The sequence below is a fragment of the Chiroxiphia lanceolata genome, chromosome 3 (assembly GCF_009829145.1).
Source record: "Chiroxiphia lanceolata isolate bChiLan1 chromosome 3, bChiLan1.pri, whole genome shotgun sequence".
Lineage (NCBI taxonomy): Eukaryota > Metazoa > Chordata > Aves > Passeriformes > Pipridae > Chiroxiphia > Chiroxiphia lanceolata.
In genome coordinates this window covers 36,309,546-36,330,282 of record NC_045639.1, presented here as the reverse complement: position 1 = coordinate 36,330,282, position 20,737 = coordinate 36,309,546, and the positions used below count along the sequence as shown (strand labels likewise).

The 20,737-nt window shown below is 44.2% G+C and overlaps 1 protein-coding gene and 1 long non-coding RNA gene across 2 annotated transcripts in view; one reads left to right on the top strand and one right to left on the bottom strand.

Moving 5' to 3' along the window:
* Window positions 1–15,753: 15,753 nt before the first annotated feature.
* LOC116784716 lies at window positions 15,754–17,240 on the bottom strand. Its single transcript, XR_004356218.1, has 2 exons — window positions 17,067–17,240; window positions 15,754–16,455 (listed from the first exon to the last, which is right to left on the bottom strand). It is a non-coding gene; the product is annotated as an uncharacterized LOC116784716 (long non-coding RNA).
* Window positions 16,208–20,737, top strand: part of KIF26B (kinesin family member 26B) — a 288,079-nt gene continuing 283,549 nt past the window's right edge. The window contains exons 1-2 of the mRNA XM_032683581.1: window positions 16,208–16,764; window positions 17,007–17,408. Of these exons, the coding sequence (XP_032539472.1) occupies window positions 16,702–16,764; window positions 17,007–17,408 (465 nt within the window). The 5' untranslated portion in view covers window positions 16,208–16,701. The remainder of the gene's footprint in view (window positions 16,765–17,006; window positions 17,409–20,737) is intronic.

The following is a 20,737-nucleotide window of genomic DNA, read 5'->3' as shown; positions in this document are numbered from 1 at the left end:
AGACTGAAATTTAGCTTCATTTTCATCCATAGTAACGCAGCCAAGAAAAACTCAGTAGTGCAACTTTAAGGACAACTTCCTTGGAACACCTTTTTGCATGGTGAAGTTGTACTCAGTATTGCAGAGACAAAACTAAAAAAAAACCCTGCTGTAGCCACTTTTGGTCTGAAGTTGTTGCCTTGAGAAGCAATGCCATTCTTCAGAGCTCCCCAAATACAGAGGGGCATGGAAATTCAGCTCAAATTTAATGGAAAACTGAGAACCTGTCTCTAGTTCTTTGGGCATTGTCAAGGTTGTAGTTTGTTATGCTAAATATGATGTTCTACTGTCTTCAAGATCAGTAGGGGAGAACTTTTTGTAGGAATTTGTATAACTAGGAGTGGGAAGAAGACCACTCTAAATACAGGGCCCTTGACTTGACTGATTCCAACAAAGAGAAAAGGAAAGAAAGAAGGAAAGAACAAAAGAAGGCAAGAAAAAAGGCAAGAGGGAAGGAAAGAAGGAAAGAGGGAAAGAAAGAAAAGAAGAGCGAGAGAGAGAAAGAGAGAAAGGAAGAGAGACAGAGAAAGAAAGAGAAAGAGAAAGAGAAAGAGAGAGAGAGAGAGAGAGAAAGAGAAGGAGAGAAAGAAAGAAAAAGAGAAAGAAAGAGAAAGAGAGAAAGAAAGAGAAAGAGAGAGAAAGAGAAGGAGAGAAAGAAAGAAAAAGAGAAAGAAAGAGAAAGAGAGAAAGAAAGAGAAAGAGAGAGAAAGAGAAGGAGAGAAAGAAAGAAAAAGAGAAAGAAAGAGAAAGAGAGAAAGAGAGAGAAAGAGAGAGAAAGAGAAAGAGAGAAAGAAAGAGAAAGAGGGAAAGGGAAAGAAAGAGAAAGAGAAAGAGAGGGAAAGGGAAAGAAAGAGAAAGAGAAAGAAAGAAAAAGAGAAAGAAAGAGAGAGAAAGAGAAAGAAAGAAAAAGAGAAAGAAAGAGAGAGAAAGAGAAAGAAAGAAAGAAACAGAGAAACATAGAGAGAGACAGAGAAAGAAAGATAGAAAGAAAGAGAAAGAGAGGTAAAGGGAAAGAAAGAGAAAGAGAAAGAGAAAGAAAGAAAAAGAGAAAGAAAGGGAAAGAAAGAAAAAGAGAAAGAAAGGGAAAGAAAGAGAAAGAGAAAGAGAGAAAGAAAGAAAAAGAGAAAGAAAGGGAAAGAAAGAGAAAGAGAAAGAGAGATAGAAAGAAAAAGAGAAAGAAAGAGAAAGAGAGAGAAAGAAAGAAAAAGAGAAAGAAAGAGAAAGAAAGAGAAAGAGAGAGAAAGAAAGAAAAAGAGAAAGAAAGAGAAAGAGAGAGAAAGAGAAAAAGAGAAAGAAAGAGAAAGAGAGAGAAAGAGAAAGAGAGAAAGAAAGAAAAAGAGAAAAAGAGAAAGAAAGAGATAGAAAAAAGAGAGCAAAAGAAAAAGAAAGAAAGAAAAAAATAAGAGCTCCACCAGAGCCACAGTTTGTTGACTTTCAAATGTTGTAAGACATGTCTATTTGCTTAGGATAGCTATTATTCAGTTTACAGAGGCTGGCCTGAGCCTGAGGTTCAGCTGTGTGAATGCAGTTTGTTTTCATTGCTAGTCTCCTCTGGCACCTCCTCATTGGGAGGCACAATGCAGTTCTGCTCTCTTTCACCTTTTATTACAGTAGCCCTCTGAAGCTCAAATCAGGAAGAGTGTGTGCTCTAAAAAAACCCCAACTATCTAATCTAAGAACATCTATCATGAGAAGCAGGGGACACACAGCAAAAAACCAGTTACATACTCTTTTTATAGCTATTTAATTACAGTGTTTTACAGTTTATATAAATAAGCTGTGAGTTTCCTCTGCTGTTCTTTTGCCAAGACAGGTTTCTTTTTGATGTGATGCCAGAGTACATATCCTGAAAGCATCTGTAGAAATGCACTGGAAACAGAAGTAAAAGAAAGAAAGAATGTAAGCATTAGTTTTACAGGAATGTGAAAAAAGAGGTTCTTCCTCTTATTTTCTATTAGCATGTGCAGTTGGGTTTTCAGGAAGGTGTTCTCACAAAAATCTTGTGGCTCCCGTGGGTAGAACTGAGTGGCCATGAAGAAGGGCAGTACGTGGAAATGTGTCCTTTGGTTTTTCTCATATAAAGGGCTGAAACTTCTTTTTCCATCTTTAAAACCATAAAGGGATGCAATGTCTTTTGGCAATATGAAATGTGCTTGTTGGTGACATCTCTGCTTTCCTCTTCAGAAATGTACCACCTCTTCAGCATAATATAGTGGATTAGTTGGAGCAGGGCATCTTTCCTCATAACTTAGTCTTTAAAACAGCTAAATGAACACCACAGACAGTAACAGACACTGCAGAGCTTAAAAAAAAAAAAAGGTAAGAGATAAATCTCTTCATATGGATTTTTCTAATTGCCAAGGGTGTGTGTTCTATCTGGCAGAGATGATTTAGCAATACCCACCAAGAGGATGAGTTCAAGTGTCAGAAAGGAGTAATGATAACTCTTCTTTTGGATGGGTTGTCAGAATTTTAACAAGCACCATAAACTTTCTCTGTAGCATCCTTATTTCAGAATCTGGCCACTTGGAGTTGAGGGGAAAGGACAATTTAAATGTTCTGAGAATAGTCTATACCTACAGATATTAGTGCCTAATTGTGGAAGAACACAGTCCCTATGTAAGCCATGCTAGCTGGCCTTCAATAGCCAGAAACTGTTGCTCCCATGGGAGGCAATGTCAGCTGGAAACATACACCTCTAAGATGAAGAGAAAGTCTTTTCTGTTTCCTCGGTTTAACACAGAAGTTGAATATCATTGCTCACTCCCTGCCTGTTCTCACTGGAGAAGTAAAGGCTTTACAGTGATACAGTCACAAGGGGAAATGCTGAACAATAAACTGCAGACATTTGGGACAAACATAGAGTTACAAAAGATTACCTACAGGTAGAGATGTTGAACCCATACACCTTTTACATGCAATGTTCATACCGAAGATAGCTAATGTCAATTGTGCTATTATATGCTTACAAAAAGGTGAGCTCAGGAAACACATTTGAGTTCACAGAAAAAATACACAAATCAAGATGGGAAGTAAAGTCTCATTCAGTGACCAAGGCTTGCCAAACTCGGTTCCTACAAAATGGGAAGAACCAAAAACTGCATTCAAAGACTGAGACACACAGTGAAACAGTGGCTGCCTGGGCTAATATGACAAATTCAGGAGATAAATAACCATGGAAACCTCAGTAAAAGGAATACATCTTCAATGAAATTAAGAAGAGAGAGGAAGAAATGGTAACTGGAGAATCCTTCAGAGGCAAAAGTACATGTATTTCCTTCCCCAGAGATGCTTGTGGTACAAACAGGTTTTACTTTTAAACAATGTATGTTTAAAAGACTTTGTAATTTCTCTTTTATAGAGTTGCCACATTTCTGCATGTATGAAGGCCTTTATTTTAAAAGCTCTTGGACAAACTCATACTCAGTTTTCATTTAAACAAGAAATAAGAAATAATCTACCTTCCTCACTTCTGTCAATAGCTTCAAAAATAATAAACCCCATCTAAAAGTAAGTAGCTCTGGAAGACTACAGCATGCCTTTGTAATTCATATTTAATGTGTGCTGTACTGTCCCTTGTTGGAAGCCAGATTCTGATTGGTGCTGTTCAAATATGATTTTTATTTCTATACTCAGTGTACCTCATATATGCATTTCTATACTCTATATACCTCATAGACTCAGTGAGGTCTATGAGGTACACTGTTAGAAACTGCATGTAAATAATGGTGGGGAAAAGACCAGCTCTCTGCATCAGCTATTGAATATGGCTCAGGGAGCAAGAGAAGAAACAATGCATTCACTACTGCTAAAATTTAACTATGTAACTTACCTTTCGGCAATAAAAATTCATAACAAGGACAATAAAAATGGCAACAGAGGAACATTTTCCCCCTTTCTCTATTGTTGTTTGTCTAGCACTCATGTGCACCGAGCCAAGACCAGCAAGTTCACTTTCCTTTTGTTATGCTCTGAACCAGATATAAACTGTAAGGTAAAACTCTTGCACTAAACTTCTGCTCTGTTGATGAAATCTTTAAGCCTTACAATATTTGTTTAAGAACAACAGATAAAATTCTGTTTGCAGGGCATTTTTCAGGTAGTGGGTGGATTAAATAAATTTGTTCAGAAATGACTGCCTTCAGCCCCTGCTGATCAATGAGTGTTCCTCTGAACAGCGACATTTACAAACCATTGCTGTTCCCCATCTGGGGAGAAAGCCTTGCTCTGTGCCTTTATTGTCCCATGTCAAAGAAATGACATTAATGACAAGCTAAGTTGCAGAAAGTCACAAGTGTCTCACTTAGGATTGTAAAAATAGAATAAACTCTCCACATTCATTCCCGCGTTACTACCAATAACATCATTAATCTACTACAACAATCCATAAGGGGATGGCTTTACATCCATTAAGTGTCCATCTCACAGAGATGGTACAGTTTTTCATTATCCTTGCCCCTCATACTGAGGGTATTTACCTCATACCTTGGCACAGAGGTGCCTCTGGGAGATGCCAGGGAGGGGTCTCAAAATTCCCATCTCCCAGCTCTTCGTCAGAGGGGCTCACAATTTACTTGATTATATATAGTCAGCAAAATCTGTATCTTCTGTGTTCCCATCATAGACTCTATTTTCATATAAATCTGAAGTCAACTGGTTATGTCCCCATATAGGGTCACCGTATGTTGAGAAGAAATCTGTCTCTTTGAAAAGTGTGTATAACTGGGCTACATGTACTGTGTCTGATTTGTACAATTAAGTTCTTTCTGGCCCATTGATACCTGTACAGTTAAATGCATAATTAGGCTGTTCTGAAGGGACCTGTACACAATGCAATAGAGGAAAAGTACCTATACAATTTCAGTTGTATGTCTAATCAACATCAATGTGCACAAGTGCAAATTACAGGAACCATAAGGTGTTTAGCTTGGAGCCCAATCTAATGTGTTGTTGTAAAGTCTGTGCCTTGGAGTTTACTAGAGGCAAACCAGGGGAACACAGTTAACCTATCCAATTTCATGGTATTGTGTAGATCTCTTGCTGTTCTAGAAACTGCAACTCTTAGTATTTCCTTTGAGTTCTCTGTGCCTATTTTGATACTTGGAACATGTCAGACATATGCTGCTGGGGAACAAATAGTGCCAAACTGCTTTCTCATTTTCTCCTACCTGTCCTCACACCATTGCATCCAAAAACCATAATTATTTCCTACACTGAAAGTTCAGGGAGCAAGCTGAGCTGCCTTCAGCAGTACTTAGATGGGTCAAAAGTTCATGGAAGAGCATACTTTGATTGCCACCTTCCTCCTCCTGGAGAGAATGCCTCATTCTGCAGTGTTCTGGTGGTGTCAAGCAGCATACTTTGGATGCCTGCTACTTACAGAAATCTGTAGATAGGCCATGCACTGCTACATGCACAGATTAGAAATTGTTTCCATTTTTGCAGAACAGTCCTTCAACTACTCATTAATTTGGGCTCCATGTTCTGCTTTCTTCCATGGTCTGTATTTGCCAATCTGGTCCATGGGTCAAAGGAAGTTATTTCTTTGTTAGCAGAGTTTGTTAAGATGGATTCTTCCCCTTACTGACATCTTCAAGACCCTGAAGAGAAGTCGAGACTGAGAAGGTAGCCTGGAACCTTTCTTGGAACAGATGTGATGTCAAAGTGCACCAGCAAACAAGTCTCATTAAGATGACTCATCCTGGCACCAACTACTTGGCAGGTATCATGAATAAGAGAATGCAGGCCCTGTTAAAATTTAAAGAACTTCTTAACCTGGTTGAAGAAGGCATGCAGAAGAATTTTAGGATTAGTCTTGTGCTTCATGAAAAAAAAGTCTTTGTAGTTGTGATGTATGCAGGTTATTCTCATTTATCAAGACAAGAGCTATATGGTTCCTGCATTTTAAGGATTGCTATTATCAGTATTCCATGTGGCTAAATCTTGAAGAGCAATCATGAATATACAGGATGTTGAGTTTAGTCAGAAAACTAAATTCTTTTATGTTATCCACTAAAAACCACCTCCTTGGCCTGCTTGGTCAAAGGAATGAGTTGACCATTATTCAAGACTGGTTTTACAGGACCATTGCTGGTAATGCTTATGAGACATATAAAATAAATATCTATAGATAAGTATCTATAATGATTTCTTGCTTCACTTGCTAAAGTTTTCGTATCTCCTTAGTAAGTCTGAATGCAACTCCAGTGACTAATTAACACCAGTTTTGTTTCACTAGTATGCTATAAAGAGCAACAAGTGTCCAGGCAGGCAGGCAGCCTTTAAACAGTTCAGCTTAGGAGGAGACACGGTTATTTTTCTTTCAACACAGAAAATGGTAAACACATACACACTCAACCTTTGCCAGACTCCTGAATGTTATCAGGACCTTCACCTGAAGAAGCATACAAGATTGTAGCCTTCATTTTATTGCTATTTACATGGCAATTAGTAATCCTAAAGTCACCACATGGCCATGGCTGCCCATTCTTTTCCAGATGGACTTGAATTATATGTAGCAATTTTTTTCTGCCTAGTTTCTCAGAGACTCATGCAACAAAGATTCTTCAACTCATGTGGACCCCCCATTTACTAGTTAGAATCTGAGCAGCTTCCTAAAACACTTCCTTAAAAGGTTCTAACCTTCCTTTTGAAGTCTATGAAAAATTGTGTCCAGTCAAGCATGTGAAAGAATGTGAAGAACTGGACAAACCTGACATATACAGGAGAAAAGGTAAGTCAACTCATCTATACTTGCTAGACAAATATGTTTGCATTCCCGATAGTTCTGAGAACCACCTTCATGAGATATCAAGGTGAGATCAGGGTGACTGACAGGAGAACCCACGCAGGTTCTCCAAATGCTGTGTGGCATCTAATAGGAGAGTTTCAACTTTAGACATTTTGACAATACTCTTACTGGTCCCTCTGGAGCTTTCTCCATACTTTTTAGCAACAAAAATGTTTTCTCTGTGATAAATTCTCAGCTTGAAGCCAGATAAGATGAAAATTCTTTGAATGATACAACCTTACACATATTTCTCCCTAGAGAGTGATCCTTGCATCAGCTGTCATCCCTACCCTGAGGCAGAGTGCAGCTTTTTTGAGGAAAAAAAAGTCGGAACTGCTGAACTTCTTTTTCTGTTTTAAGCAGGCCTAACATGCTACAGGAACACTCAGTTTTTCTTAAGATCTTCCACTCAACGGTACTGGTTCATTTATTTATTTGTGTGCAAACAACCCTAAAAGAACACACCTCCCAGGTTTGCAGTGTCTCCTCCAACTAGCAAAGCATCATTCTCACACAGACTAAAGTGTAAATAACATGGGAGCAACAACACCAGCCTCCCACTGCCAACAAGAACACAGATCAATACAAAATCACCAGATCCTTTGGGATCCAAAAGGCACCCTGTCCTCAGGTTGCCTCCCCAGCCCCACTTTGTTCCCGTTAGCGGACAACAACAGCTGCTCCAAGCAGTGTGGAAGGGCTCCTGTACACATTCACAAACACAGAGATTTGCCACCTCCAGGGCACAGATTCCAGCTATTTTGCACCAAAACTTTGTTTCAGTTTGCAGTCTCATTAAAGAAGTAACTGTGTGAACATACTGGCACTCAAGGCTTCTCAGTAAAATAATTAATTTAATTAATAATTATTTAATTATTAATTATAATTATTTTAATTATTATATAATTTATTTAATTATTTAATTATTATTAATTTAAACAATAATTACAATTATTAACAAGTGCCCTCACCTAGCAATGTTCATCCCAGAATATTAGTCCATACTTTCAGATGGGACCAGCCTCAGCTGTCACTGCAGCCCACCCCATTTTTCTAATACCTGACTGCTGCCCAAAACTCCTTGGCCACAGAATGACAGTGTCACTCACGTACAGCACCAGACACTTTCCAGGTTCTCACCCTGCCTGTACTAGGAGATTTGGATCAAATCCATTACTCTAAATTGATATCATTGCATTACTGCAGATCAGGCATCATGTAATAGATACACTGGTTAATATGCTCAATAAGGCTAATTTCATGGGTGAACATATCTTCAATATGGACAAGACTAAACAACCAAATTAAAATGTAGGCGATCATAAATACTTTAAAGCCCTATCTATGCATACAGGGACATCCTGATGGGTCTGAAGAGAGGGAAACCTCTGGGAAAGAGGCAGTGGGGAGCAGTGCCGTCAGACTAAGAGTGCTAACCTTATCCTCCACCAGCACAGTTGTTTGTAAAGTATTCATCTTTCTTCAGTGCAGTAATGTGTGCTGGTTTTGCCTGGGGTAGAGTTAATTTTCTTCATAGTAGCTGGTATGGGACTATATTTTTGTTTGTGATGAAAATATTGTTGATGACAATGTTGCAGTTGCTGCTGACCTGTACCAAGGTACAGGTGCACAGAACCAGGCTTACACAGAACCAAGGCCTTTTCTGCTTTTCACACCACCCTACCAATGGGTGGGCTGGGGGTGCACAAGAATTTGGGAGGGGTCACAACCAGGACAGCTGACCCCAACTGGCCTAAGGGGTGTCCCATACCATACCTGTCACATTCAGCATAAAAGGTGGGGGAAGGTTGCCAAGGGCCCCACTGCACAGGGTGGGTGATGCTGGGCATCAGTTGGTTGGTGGTGAGCAATTGTTTTCATTTGCATCACTTGTCTTCCCTTTTATTTTTTTCTTTTTTTCCTTTTCATTAGAAATTTGTATTATTGCCACATTTTATTTTATCTCAATTATTAAACTGTTCTTATCTCAACCCATGAGTTTTCTCACTTTTGCGTTTCCAATTCTCTTCCCCATGCTGCTGGGGATGGAGTGAGCAAGTGGCCATGCGATGCTTGGTTGTCAGATGGGGTTAAACCACGACGGGCTGTTAGGTTAAGCTGGCTTTTTCAAATGGATGCATCTTTATGTCTGAACACTGCTGCCAGCTTAAAGCTGGCGCTCTCCAGTTCAACTTGCACCTGCTCGCACGGGTGGAAGCTAAGTGGGTGTAACTAGTAAAAGGGGCTTTAAATTCATATAAATAACCATCCAGGTCATGCTGATTTCATTAAGGCAATTCAACTTCATTTAAAACTGGTAAAACTACCACAAGCAGACAAACCCTGTCTACAGAATAGCAGACCTACTTCTGCTGGATTTGGTGACATGCGGTAATGCATTCCACACTGCCAAAGCTTTCCGGCAGGAAGAAATGCCCATCAGTTTCTGCCAGTCCACCTCTGAAGCTGTGTTTGTGTTGGTAGCTTCCAAGGCACTGGATTGTTTTCTCTCTGTCATGGTGTTTAACAGAATAGTTATGGATCAGAAAAGAGCTACATCATTAAGGCAGCGGGTGGGGATATGCTGCTGAGCACAGCTGCCCCTTGCTTGTGTTGCTTCCAGGGACAGAGCACAGCTTGAAGGGGCAGACAGAGACTTTCCTAGAGCTGTGAGTATGCATGCCCTGAAACTGGGTAGCAATACTTTACCCCAGCCTGCCTGGGCCTACAGACAGGCTTCCAGAGTCAGTTCGCCACACTGACATCTGTGCTCAGAGACAAGACTGCTCATTTGTTTAAACCTGAAAGAAGTTCCTGTGCAAACCATGCTCACATGGGGCACGGGCTTCATGGTGTCCCTCTGAGGAACAGGTATGCCTTACTCATCCCATGCTCTCCAGAGCTGTGCTGCCAGATCTGAACATCCCTTGATGGGCAAACACAGAAACTGAACTCATTTGGGTCTAGTCATGAATCCTCTTGGACTTTCCCACTTGGTTATTCATGCAGTCAGAGCAGGAGAGCATGAATATGCTAGAGAAAAACTCATTGCAGTGGACAGGGAAGGGCAAAAAGAGCAGCTCTGTACCTTTCTAAGCCACTGACTTGCATCCATAGGAGATGCAAGGTCTATCCATGGCTCTGCCTCCCCAGCTGCCAGTGAGCAGATGAAGAGAGGGATACAGGAACCAAACTGTCTCTCTCAAGGCAATGTGAAACTAGGGGCAGGTAACAAAGAAGTTTGAGGGAAATGGTAGGCAGATAAGCCAGTCAGCAGCTCTCTGTAGTTGCTTCATAAAGAATACAATCAGTGTGGAATGATGTACAGCAAAGAGAAAAATTCCAAAGAATTTTTTGGAAATCTGCATGCTCTAAAGTTCACTTTTAACCCTAATTGGTGATAAAAGAAATGTATGAAATGTTTGAAAAGGAGTTGAAAAAGGGTTACAGATGAAGCAGATGCTCACAGATCTGGAGTGCCTACTGTTATAAGAATCTCAGGAAGATACTGCGGTGAGACCTCTGACGTAGTACATACATTATCATGAATGTAATTCTTTGTTACTTGAGCAATGAGTTGAATTAGCTCACCTCAGGTGAGCTGAGGGGCAGAAAAGAAATGCCTGCTGCCTTCTATATCATGTTTTGTTCAAGGCATTTACACATTCAAGGCTATGATAAACTATTGCCTATGATGCCAGATCAGTTGTTGCTCTGCACTGCTATAAATTACTCCTGCAAAAAGAAAGGATGCAGCATAAAAATGCGATGACATAAATGCTTCACTGTTTGTTTCTCAGGGCTGCCTGTTCACTTTGCTGCGTTGTCTCCGCTTAGCTCCTTCCACACCATCTGCACTGCTCGCCTGTGTCCCTGGCTCCTAGGGTGAAGCAGGCGCACACGCTGGCTTTGTGCTTGCTATCCTCCAGCAGCCACTTCTCCTGTTTTCTAGCTTTGGCACATGCTGGCCTATGTTCCTCCTGTTAATGCTGTTATTTGCTAATACCATTAATACCATCTTCTCCCCTTTTCTATCCAAAGATGATTACTGAGAATAATTCTTTTGGAAGACAAGCTTTTCCTCTGCCTCTGAGGTTCTTTGAAGAACATTTAAAGGAAAGCCTTTGCCCTCTAATATCTCCAGCCATGTCTTTGTGCTCAGGTAAAAGTGCTAGCAGTATTCCAGAGCCAGGCCCTGGCAGTTCAGGAGGCCCACAGGGGCAAGCAAGGTTTCTAGACAGGAAGCAACCTGTATCTTTCCCCACTAGAGCCTGTGACTGGCTGTTGGTACTCCAATAATTTCTTGCTCTGTTGCTGTTCCATGTAATATCTGCACTGCTAGGGCTTGGTGCTTTGGGATTCACAGGTATTCCCCCCTTTGTTCATTTTTCAGGCTTGTCTTTAGTTCTGGAGTTGCAATAAATGCTCATTGTGCCTGAGAAACAGAAAATGAGATTCTGTCAAATTTCAGTATTTGAATTTATGAACTTAACCAAAATTGGCTGCAGAGTTGTCATTGCAATGAATCCTGCCTGCAAACTTCTTCATGCAACCCTGCTGTGTAAGCATACGTATGTGTGTGACACCGCATCCTTTAGTACTTATGAAAAACATACCAATATTGTATAAATAAGTAGACATTGATTTTTGCTAAGAACGTAAAGATTTATGGAAGGCTGTGCTGTGTGGCAGAAACTACGACAGCAGTTTCTAGAAAAATCTATAAAATATTTTACATTTGAGATATAGAAAAAAATGCCATTAAAAATCAATCCAAATAGACAGGTCCCTTTATGGAAAATGGTAATGGGCAAGGGTAAGTTTTAAAGCAACTGGTTTACAACAAATGAAACTCTTTGTCCAAATTTGAACACAAATGGCTTCCTTTTAGATTCTGGAGATTTTCAAGGAGGATCTCAGTGGAGCAAGAAGAGTACGGGCTAAACACCTGCACAATGGCCCTGAAGCAAAAAATATAAAGTAAGCAAATAGAGAGATGTACCCCTGTCAGGCAGACAGTAAAACTGTGCTGTTGTTTCAAGGTGGAAAAATTACATTCAAAGTTGACTGATTCAGGTCTGCTGGTGACAGCAATAAGTAGAAGCTGTAATAAGGACCACGTAGAGAGTTCCCTGTCCATGATACACCATCCAGGCCTAGGGATTGTGGCAGTGACTGAGAAGTACATGTATTCCAGTGTCAGTCCACTTTTACACTGACACACAAGGTAAATCTTGGGACTGATTTAGAAATTGTGCTACAGCAAACACCTCAGCAGCCAGCTCATACAGAGGAAATGCCCAGCCTTAATTCTCCATGACATCATGCTTAACAACTGTCAAGAGTAAGTAGAAAAACACAGTCCAGAAGCATAGTATATCCCAGATACTCTGGATGGAACATAATCTACAGTACCAGAAATACAAATGCAGTCCATATAGTTGATTTCCTGCTATACTGCATGTATTCATAAACTCTGCAGAATACTTGGGCTGTGGCTTTGTGCGTTTCTACTCATGTGTGGGCTATACAAAAGGATAAGGGACTTAACATGCTTGATGTGCTAGAGCTTTTTGCTGAAAAGGTCCTATACTTTGGGCAAGGGGAAGAGAACAAGAACTGGAATGGTTTTAGAGAAGAAACATATCAAACAGGGAAAGTTCTGGTGATTTGTTTGCAGCTCTTAATGATTAGCTGCTTCTATCTTTACAATTAATTCTTTGTCGGTATTACTAGGAATGCCTTCAATTTCCTCCCTGTCTCCCAACGGACTCCAGCTCATTAATATGCAGCTCTAAGCAAGTATTGAAGCTGTCGTGCATTTCAAATCTCCCCAAGGAAGCTTTTTAAAATTGTAAGTAAGACCTGATACTGAGACTTATTAGCACCAAACCTGGGAAAAAAGCTTCTGTGCAGGCAGCAATGACTCTTCAAGTTACAGTTGCTGTCACCTTTTTTTATCCTGAAATTTATTATAAATGTGAATACCTCAAAGGATTTCTTTGATGCAGCCAACATTTCCAACTCTCAGAAACTGCTGCTTGTGGATAGAACTGGGCTTGTGCCAGCATCTCAGATTTGAGTGCTGAAGCTGAACTTCTAGGTCAGATTTAATTGCACCCACACTGAGAAATACTCAGAAGAAATCCAGTGAAGGCAGCAGAGGGATAGTACACCATGTCAAATGCACTGCGGTGGGATAGAGAAACTGGAAGTTTGTATACTTGCTAAAAGGCAGGTCATAACACTCCACAGATGTGTCAGATTTAGATCAAGATCAAAGTCCAGCTGCAATGTTTTGAGACCAGCTTTCGCTCAAACCTCTGATACTTAAGCTTGCATCCAAGATTTGGATCTTGTCCACTTACTTATGTCTGAACAGCTCCATTTTTTCAGCTCTGTCTTGAATTAAGAAGAACAATCAGTCTAACTTCTAAACTGCTAACGTAAATGATTTGCCAGGACTAAGATGAAGGCAGACTCTCACGACTACAGTTACAATAACAGAAAGAATGTGTAAACTTGAAATTGAGAGGTAGCTGTGGAGCTGCCTGCCATTGGCATGTTGGTGATTTTGCTAACTAATCATCTTTCATTAGTGACACGTGGAGCGTGAGGTTGTGGTAAGAGGAAACCAAACCAACTTCCACATAAGGGAGCCTAAAGAGAGGGAGAAGGCCATTCTTCAACACTTCTCAGAGAGAAAGGTGTTATTCCAGAGAAAGGGTTCTTAGCAGAGCTTTTTGGTAGAGTGATACTATAGTGTCCCAAACATTGTCCAGCACAAAATTACTGGAAAGATTTTAGCAGCAAAATACCTCAAACTGGAATTTGGAATGTCCCTCAGCTTCCGAAAGTGTTCACAACTCAATAAAGCCTTTCTTGAATGACCCAAAATATCAGTAAATACTGACACCTGTCAGGAGGGAGAGCTGATCCAACAGAGCTATTGCCCAATAAAGCTGCAAAACTGCAAGTTGTGAGAGGTGCTCTTCCAATGCACCTTCTTAACAGTTCCCCCAAACCTGAGACATGAAGAAACGCAGGTTTGCTACTGAGACTCTTCAGGCTCAAACGACAATTTCATCATGTCCTGAGGTCCCAATTTCCTGATTAGAGGTGTTCTTCTTCCTCACCAGTCCTGACCCTACTTCTCCACTTCCAACCCAACTTAGCCATCAGCTACGGGCCGAGAAAGCCACCCTCCTCTAGAACCTGCTCTGTGTATAGGATCCACTCCTTTCCTAGTGGGCTTACTCCATCTGCTCCAGCAGCCCTTCAGCCACGCTGCTGGCAGGCACCCAGGTTGCCGCTGCCTCCCGAAGGCCTGGGTGTGAACCCATCTCCTTTGGGATGCTTGCTGCAGCCCTCACTCAGCCGGGCGGCCCCACATCTCCTAAACGGAGTTCCGCCTCGGAAAAGGCACGCTCTGACAGCCCTTCGCAGCCGTGCCGAGGGGAGCCCCGGCTCGGCGGACACTCCCCTGAAGGAGGGGCCCGGTGCCGCCCACCCCTCCCCGCCCGTCTCCTCACGGCCGCCGGCAGAGGGCGCGCGCCGCCCGCCAACGCCGCGGGGCCGCGCCCCGCCCCGCCCCGCCCCGCCCGGCTGCGGGGGCTCCCGGGGACCGGCGGGCGGCACCGTTCCGGACCGGGATCTTGCCGTCGGAGCCAGGAAGGAGCGCAGCCACTCAGCCCGCCTCGGCTCCCGCGGGGCGGTGCCCGCCCTCCGCGCTCCCCCAGCCCGGCAGCCGGGGGCCGCAGAGCCGCCGTGCGCCCCTGCCCCGCCAGCCCCGCGGTCAGCGCTGCCGCGCCGGGGTCCGCCCGCTGCCCCGACCCCCGGGTCTGTGGGGAGAGCGGAGGCCGGGGTGCCGGCCGACAGAGCCTCCCGATCCCGCCCGGACCCAGCGCGCGGGTTGGAAGGGTCAGCCCGCTCCTGCCCGCAGGATTGCCCGCGGGCACGGCGCTGCGCGCGGGGCGACGGTCCCTGGCAGCACACGTGGTTAGGCAGGCATAGCTGGCAGCTGGGGAATTGAAGGTCTGCCGAAAAACAAAGGAAATCTGCCAGCTCGCCACCAGAACTGCCGAAGGAGCAGTTCCACACTGCAGTGTGAGCGGCCCCCCGTCAGCGCCGTGGGGCCAGCGGAGGCTGTACAGCTCTGCACTGCTGCGGGCTCGTACGGCATTTCCCTGCCTTACCTTGTCATCCCTATCACGTCTGCTTACAGAACAAACCACGGGATCTCTGCATGCGGATTTATGTGAAACCTATTCACATGCAACAGCAGCTGGGGTGCACCTCCTTTTGTTTGCCCGTTTGTTCAGCTTTTTGGGGTCACCTACGTAAACGCACAAGGCACTACCCATGTAGCCTGACTATCTTGGATGGCATCACTTTTGTCAGCTTTAGATTAAAGCTTTCCTAACCGGATCAGGAATGGCTGTTCCACTCTTAGGGTGATAACACAGTGAAGTTAAAACACAGCAGAGCATCTTACGTGTCTTTACTATTGTCAGAGTATCTGTGAAGACAGACAAGGACTGGGAGATTCCTTGCTCAGTGATGCTGGTTTTGTTTCCTCACAGCTGTTATGGCCCAGGTACACTAGGGATGCAGGAAGGACGCATTTATATGGAAGTAACAATAGGAGGTTGGAAAGGTGGATGCAAGTCCCCTGTGTGTTCTGCCCTCTCATCTGCATCAACCTATCCATGTTATGACCCTATCAGGGGATCTGGCATTTAGCTCTTTATTGCCTCCATTTCTGATAAAATGAGCAACTTCTTTTGAGAAGGAAGATTTATTAGAGATGATTTTACTATCTACAGGATTTGAAATAAAAAAGGATATGTAACTAGATACACATGACCATCAAATAGAAATCATAATTAGAAGGGGAAGATTAATAGGGACACGAGTCTGTAGAATTTCATTGTTAAGAGATCAATTTATTATGCCCTTGACTGCAAGTTAAATTAATAACATTTAAAATTACAACAAGGAAAAGAGATGCCAGTGACTGTCATAAATACAGCTTGCTTTTCTTTCCTAGTTATTTAGGGAGGATTGGGAACACTTGTGAATAAAGCCTGAATAGAGGCAACTAACCAATAACTGCGGTGAAAGCAACAAGGTTTTCCCCCGCACCCGCCCGCCTTTGCAAGAACAGGGGGAAATCACAGATGTCAATCAAGAAATACTGCAAAATAAAATGGACCCTCCCGTCAGCCGAGGCACCGCACAGAGCAGCGGTGAGGCTCTAGCAGTCTGCTCACAGCCGCTAGCCCTGCAGCTCCGCCGCTGACCGGGGAGCGCACGGGGCTCCGCAGCCCGGGTCTTCCCTTCCCTCCCTTGCAAAACTGTCAGGCACAAATGGGCAGGAGGATATTGGTTGCAAGGGACGCGGAGGCTCCTCCCAGAGACTGGATCCCGATATTTTCGGAGGATTTCTTTTAACTCACTTACAAACCTGGGTGAAGGGAACAAGTTGCCGATATAGCGGAGGCGGAGAAAGCGGCTCCTACTCCTTCTTTCGCCTTCCTAGTGCTACCTTAGATGCTTCGCTTCACTTGCGGATAAGAGCTTGGCTGCCTGCCGGGGGATAGTTCCTGCTCTGGATGTTGCCGTTTCTGTGAAAACAAGGGTTGTAAGGGAATGAGAAGGAAGACAATGAAGAAAAACCGACCTGGAGAAAACCCTAGTCCCAAGCGTTTTTCTGAGAACTGACGGGTGTTTTGGGGCTGAGTGATTCCGTCGGAGGCGGAGGAGGGAGCAAGCCTGCCCGCTCCGCGGGGGACTTCCCAGGACCGGCTATTCCCTTCGGATGCGGAGTGGGAAACCTGTAGGAAATTCTCCCGCCTCCCTACGAAGCCACCATGAATTCAGTGGCTGGAAATAAGGAGAGGATTGCGGTCACGGCTCGGAGCAGAAAATACGGGGTAAGTTGTCGGCGGAGGGGCGGCTCGGAGCGGTGGCCACCGCCGTGCTGGGGCTCCCGCGCCTGTCGCCCGCTGGCTGCCGGCCATCGCCCTCCGGCCCCGCGCAAGTTCCGCGGTGCGGGGCGGCAGAGGCTCCGGGCGGGGGAGGCGCGGGGACCGCCGCAGGCGCGGAGCGTCCGAGCGAAACTTGGCGGCGCCGCTGGGCCTCCCTGCCTGACCCGCTGCTCCTTCTCCCGCTCCAGGTGACCGACCCCTGCTCCCCCACCAAGCCCGCCGCTCCCTTCTCCCCCGAGAGCTGGTACCGGAAGGCGTATGAGGAGTCCCGGGCGGGCAGTCGCCCGGCGCCGGAGGGAGCCGGCTCTGCCCTGGGCTCCTCCGGCACCCCGTCCCCAGGCTCCGGCACATCCTCGCCGGGCTCCTTCAGTGGCTCGCCGGGACCCGCCTCGCCCGGCATCGGCACCAGCTCCCCCGGCTCGCTGGGCGGCTCGCCGGGCTTCGGAACCGGCTCGCCGGGCTCCGGCAGCGGCGGCGGCTCCTCGCCGGGCTCGGACCGCGGCGTCTGGTGCGAGCACTGCAACGCCCGCCTGGCGGAGCTGAAGAGGCAAGCGCTGAAGCTCCTCATCCCCGGGCCCGTCAGCAGCAAGGTGAGCGCAGGGCCGAGGGGAGCGGGGCATCCCTGTGCCCGGAGCAGCCTCCAGCAGCCGCTGGGGCTGTCGGCCATCTGGGCTCCCCTCTAACGGTGTCACCGCTGAGCGCTTTGGGTTTATTTGTGTTCTCCCCTTCTTGGTCTTGTTCCCTTTTCCCATCCCTTCCTACTGCTTCGTGTGGAGCAGGGTGCCTCTGACTCCGGAGGGCTGCCAGGCTTCCGGGGGCATCTGTGGTAGTCCCTGCAGCTCGTTTCTTACCTCCCTCTTTCATTGCACTGTATTGGTTCTGTGGTATTTCCTGCGTGCTTGTTTTTTTTCCTAGTGGGGGGTAAGGGAGTCATTGGCCCCTTCCCTTTCTGCTGTCTTTGATCCCTACAGGATGGATTTACAAAATACCCTGAGACTCGGCAGCCAACTTAGTGGTGAGGTGTATATGTATGGTCTGGTGCCAGTGGCCTCTACTTCCACTGAGGGAGAGACCCTCCTGTAGCTCTGGGTTCAGATGAGGCAGTGAAATGCTATGTGAGCCCAAAGGTCACCCAGGGAGGCTGTGGCAGACCATGGCATTGAACCCAGCTCTCCCAGGTGTCATTAAAAGAAGGATAACTTGCTGATGCTTCTCTGTTATAGAGAAGTGCTAAATTTTTATTTTTTTTTTCATTCTTAAGAGGACTTGAAAATACTTGAAGCTGCTGGACACTGAGCACTGGGTTTAATAATCCTGTCTAAAGAGGATGTAAGCATTTCTGATATTTGGCACCAGGTTTTAAGAACTGGCTGATCCTGAATAGAGCTGGAAGTCTGCTTTCTGCCTCTGTTGGGGAATTTGGTACCTCCAAAGGCATACTTTGAAATTCCTCGGGGTTTTTTTGGCACTGATTTTTGGTTTCCCTGTTTGTTACATAGAAAGATTAAGGCTAACAGCCCTAAACGAGTGACCAGCAGCCCTTGGCTGACCTCATGCTACCAAAATAGTAAGCACAGCGTTCCTCCATAGCAACCCTGTGAGTGTTGCATTGTGAATGGGTCTACAGCTGCTGGAATGTAGTACAATACAATTTTGTTTGCCCTGTTGGGTCCAGGTACTATCAAATGGTAATATTTACTCTTCCACTTCAAAGAGTTTTCATTAGTGGTTACAATAAAGAGGTATCGTGGAAAAGAGCCGACTGCTGAGAAAGGATCCCTGGTATTTGCTGTTGTGTTGTACTCTCCATTATTTATTTATGTGCTTTTGAGAGGGAGTTGGTGCTCTCATGAACAAAAGACTCAAGGACTGGTTACCTTGTCTCAAGAGCTGACTTCACTGGATTATTCATGAAAAGGGAAAGGTAGAACCACCAAAATTAATAGTAAATTTAACCATTAATACATGGTTGATCAACTGTAAAGTGTCCCTGTACCAAAATCTTCACAAATTTCAGGCTGTGTGATTTGGCAGTGATTACCAGCTGTGAATGTGGGTGGGAAATTACTGATACCCATATGGGAGCCACCAGAATAACAGAGATTAGGGGTGGAGGGGAGGATAAAACTAACATAAAGTCACAGTGTTTAAATAGAAATTTTGTGGTCATGCAAGGGTTTGCACAGTGTTCCCTTGTAGCAGTAGTGGTTGACATAGCCTTCCTGAGATGTTATCCTTGTATTACTATTGTTATTTGTTCTGTTGTTAGCTAAGTTTAGCTGATGCTGTTGTACAGGCTAGTCTTCGTTTGTATCAGTAGTAAGCCTTCTGTATTTTAGCCACTCTAACCTATTTTTTTTTTTTATTCTTACACCTCTTCTCCAAACCTTCCAGTTCTATAGGAGTGCCACTTACAAAACTATTGCTATCCAACCTGTGCACTTAGAGGCAAGGAAGGAGGCACAAGTAAGGTGGTCTTTGTGGGCTGTGGTGACCCTCTGCCCTATTTGCTATGCTCAGTTGTACTTGCAGGCTCAGTTCTGTTGAGATACTCCAGCCTTTTGCATACAGTTCTTTTCTGTGCACGGGTGCTACTGGCTCTGACTGTTTGCTGAAGTATCCCTTTCTCTCATCCTTTCTGGCTTATTTGTGACTCCTCAGAACCTTCTCGCCTTGTGGTTTTTTTTTTTGCCTTCAGCGGGTGTTGCCCAGCAGGGTGAAGCTTTGGCCTAGGTGATGTGAGATACAAACATCATGGCTAGTGCCATTGATTTCTTTGGACCAGCTGTGTTGGTCTTGCAAGTTTGTTTTTGCATTGGGTAGCTTTTTCAGTGTCTGCTTTGGGGAAAGTAAGGCACTGGCATGGGCTTGGCCAGTTTAACCAGGGCCTGTGAGCTGCCTTTGCAGGTGTGTGCCACAGGGCAAGATGTAGAGGGTCTCTCAAGAATGTGAAAATGTGTCTGTGTCTGGGGAGAACTTGGTTTGGTTTGGGTTGAGGCAGGAGTCTACTGCACTGTGTTTAATGGAGCTGGCATTTTTTAGGGTCCTGTGAGGTGTGCTCTTGATTGCTGCTATGGAAATAGGTTTTTTGAGTGTAGAATGGATCCTGCCACTTAGTTAAGTGGAAGAAGGAGCAGATCACATTCCTAATTCTGAGTATTCCTTCAGAACTTGCAAAGTGTCTTACAACTCAAGACTGTGGTGCCTATGGGACACAGTTAATTGGCAATATGCCTTTATTAGAACAATTAAATGAAGCATTTAAAATGTATCTGCCATCATCTAGTCACTCAGATCTGACTTACATGTTTTGTTTTGTTGCTGTTGAAGACAGCCTAGAAATAGTATTAGCTGTATCAATACATTCTGTGGCACCTGTTCCACATTTATACTGTATTTAGAAATACATATGATCTGGGGTATTGTGTACTGCAGAACAAGCAGAATATGAGAGTTTATTTTTTTATATGTTTTAACATATATCTAGTAGCAGACATTGAAACCTACAGTAACTATCCAAATGTGAACCTCCATTGATGTTTTCTATGTATGTAATCACATAAAGGTTTGTGTATATCTGTAAACTTCAACAGTATACTTAATTGATTCATACACAGACCAGGCTTTATGCATGAAGTTATGTACTGAAGCTTTTCATTTGACTGAAAAAAGGCCACACTTAACCTAGAGCAAACTGCTTCTGACTAGCTGATTGTTAATGCTGAGGTGTTGAGCTTCCAGTTTTAAATAGAAACATTCTCTCCTAATATGTCAACAGGATGAAAACTTGATTTTTTTTTTTTTTTTTGGGTGAGGCACAAAGGTGAAGAATATATAATTATGGTTGTGCTAACTTATTTTAACCATTTAAAATGCCAGGTTCCCTGCCAATAGCAAAAAGAAAAGTACTAAAAGCTTA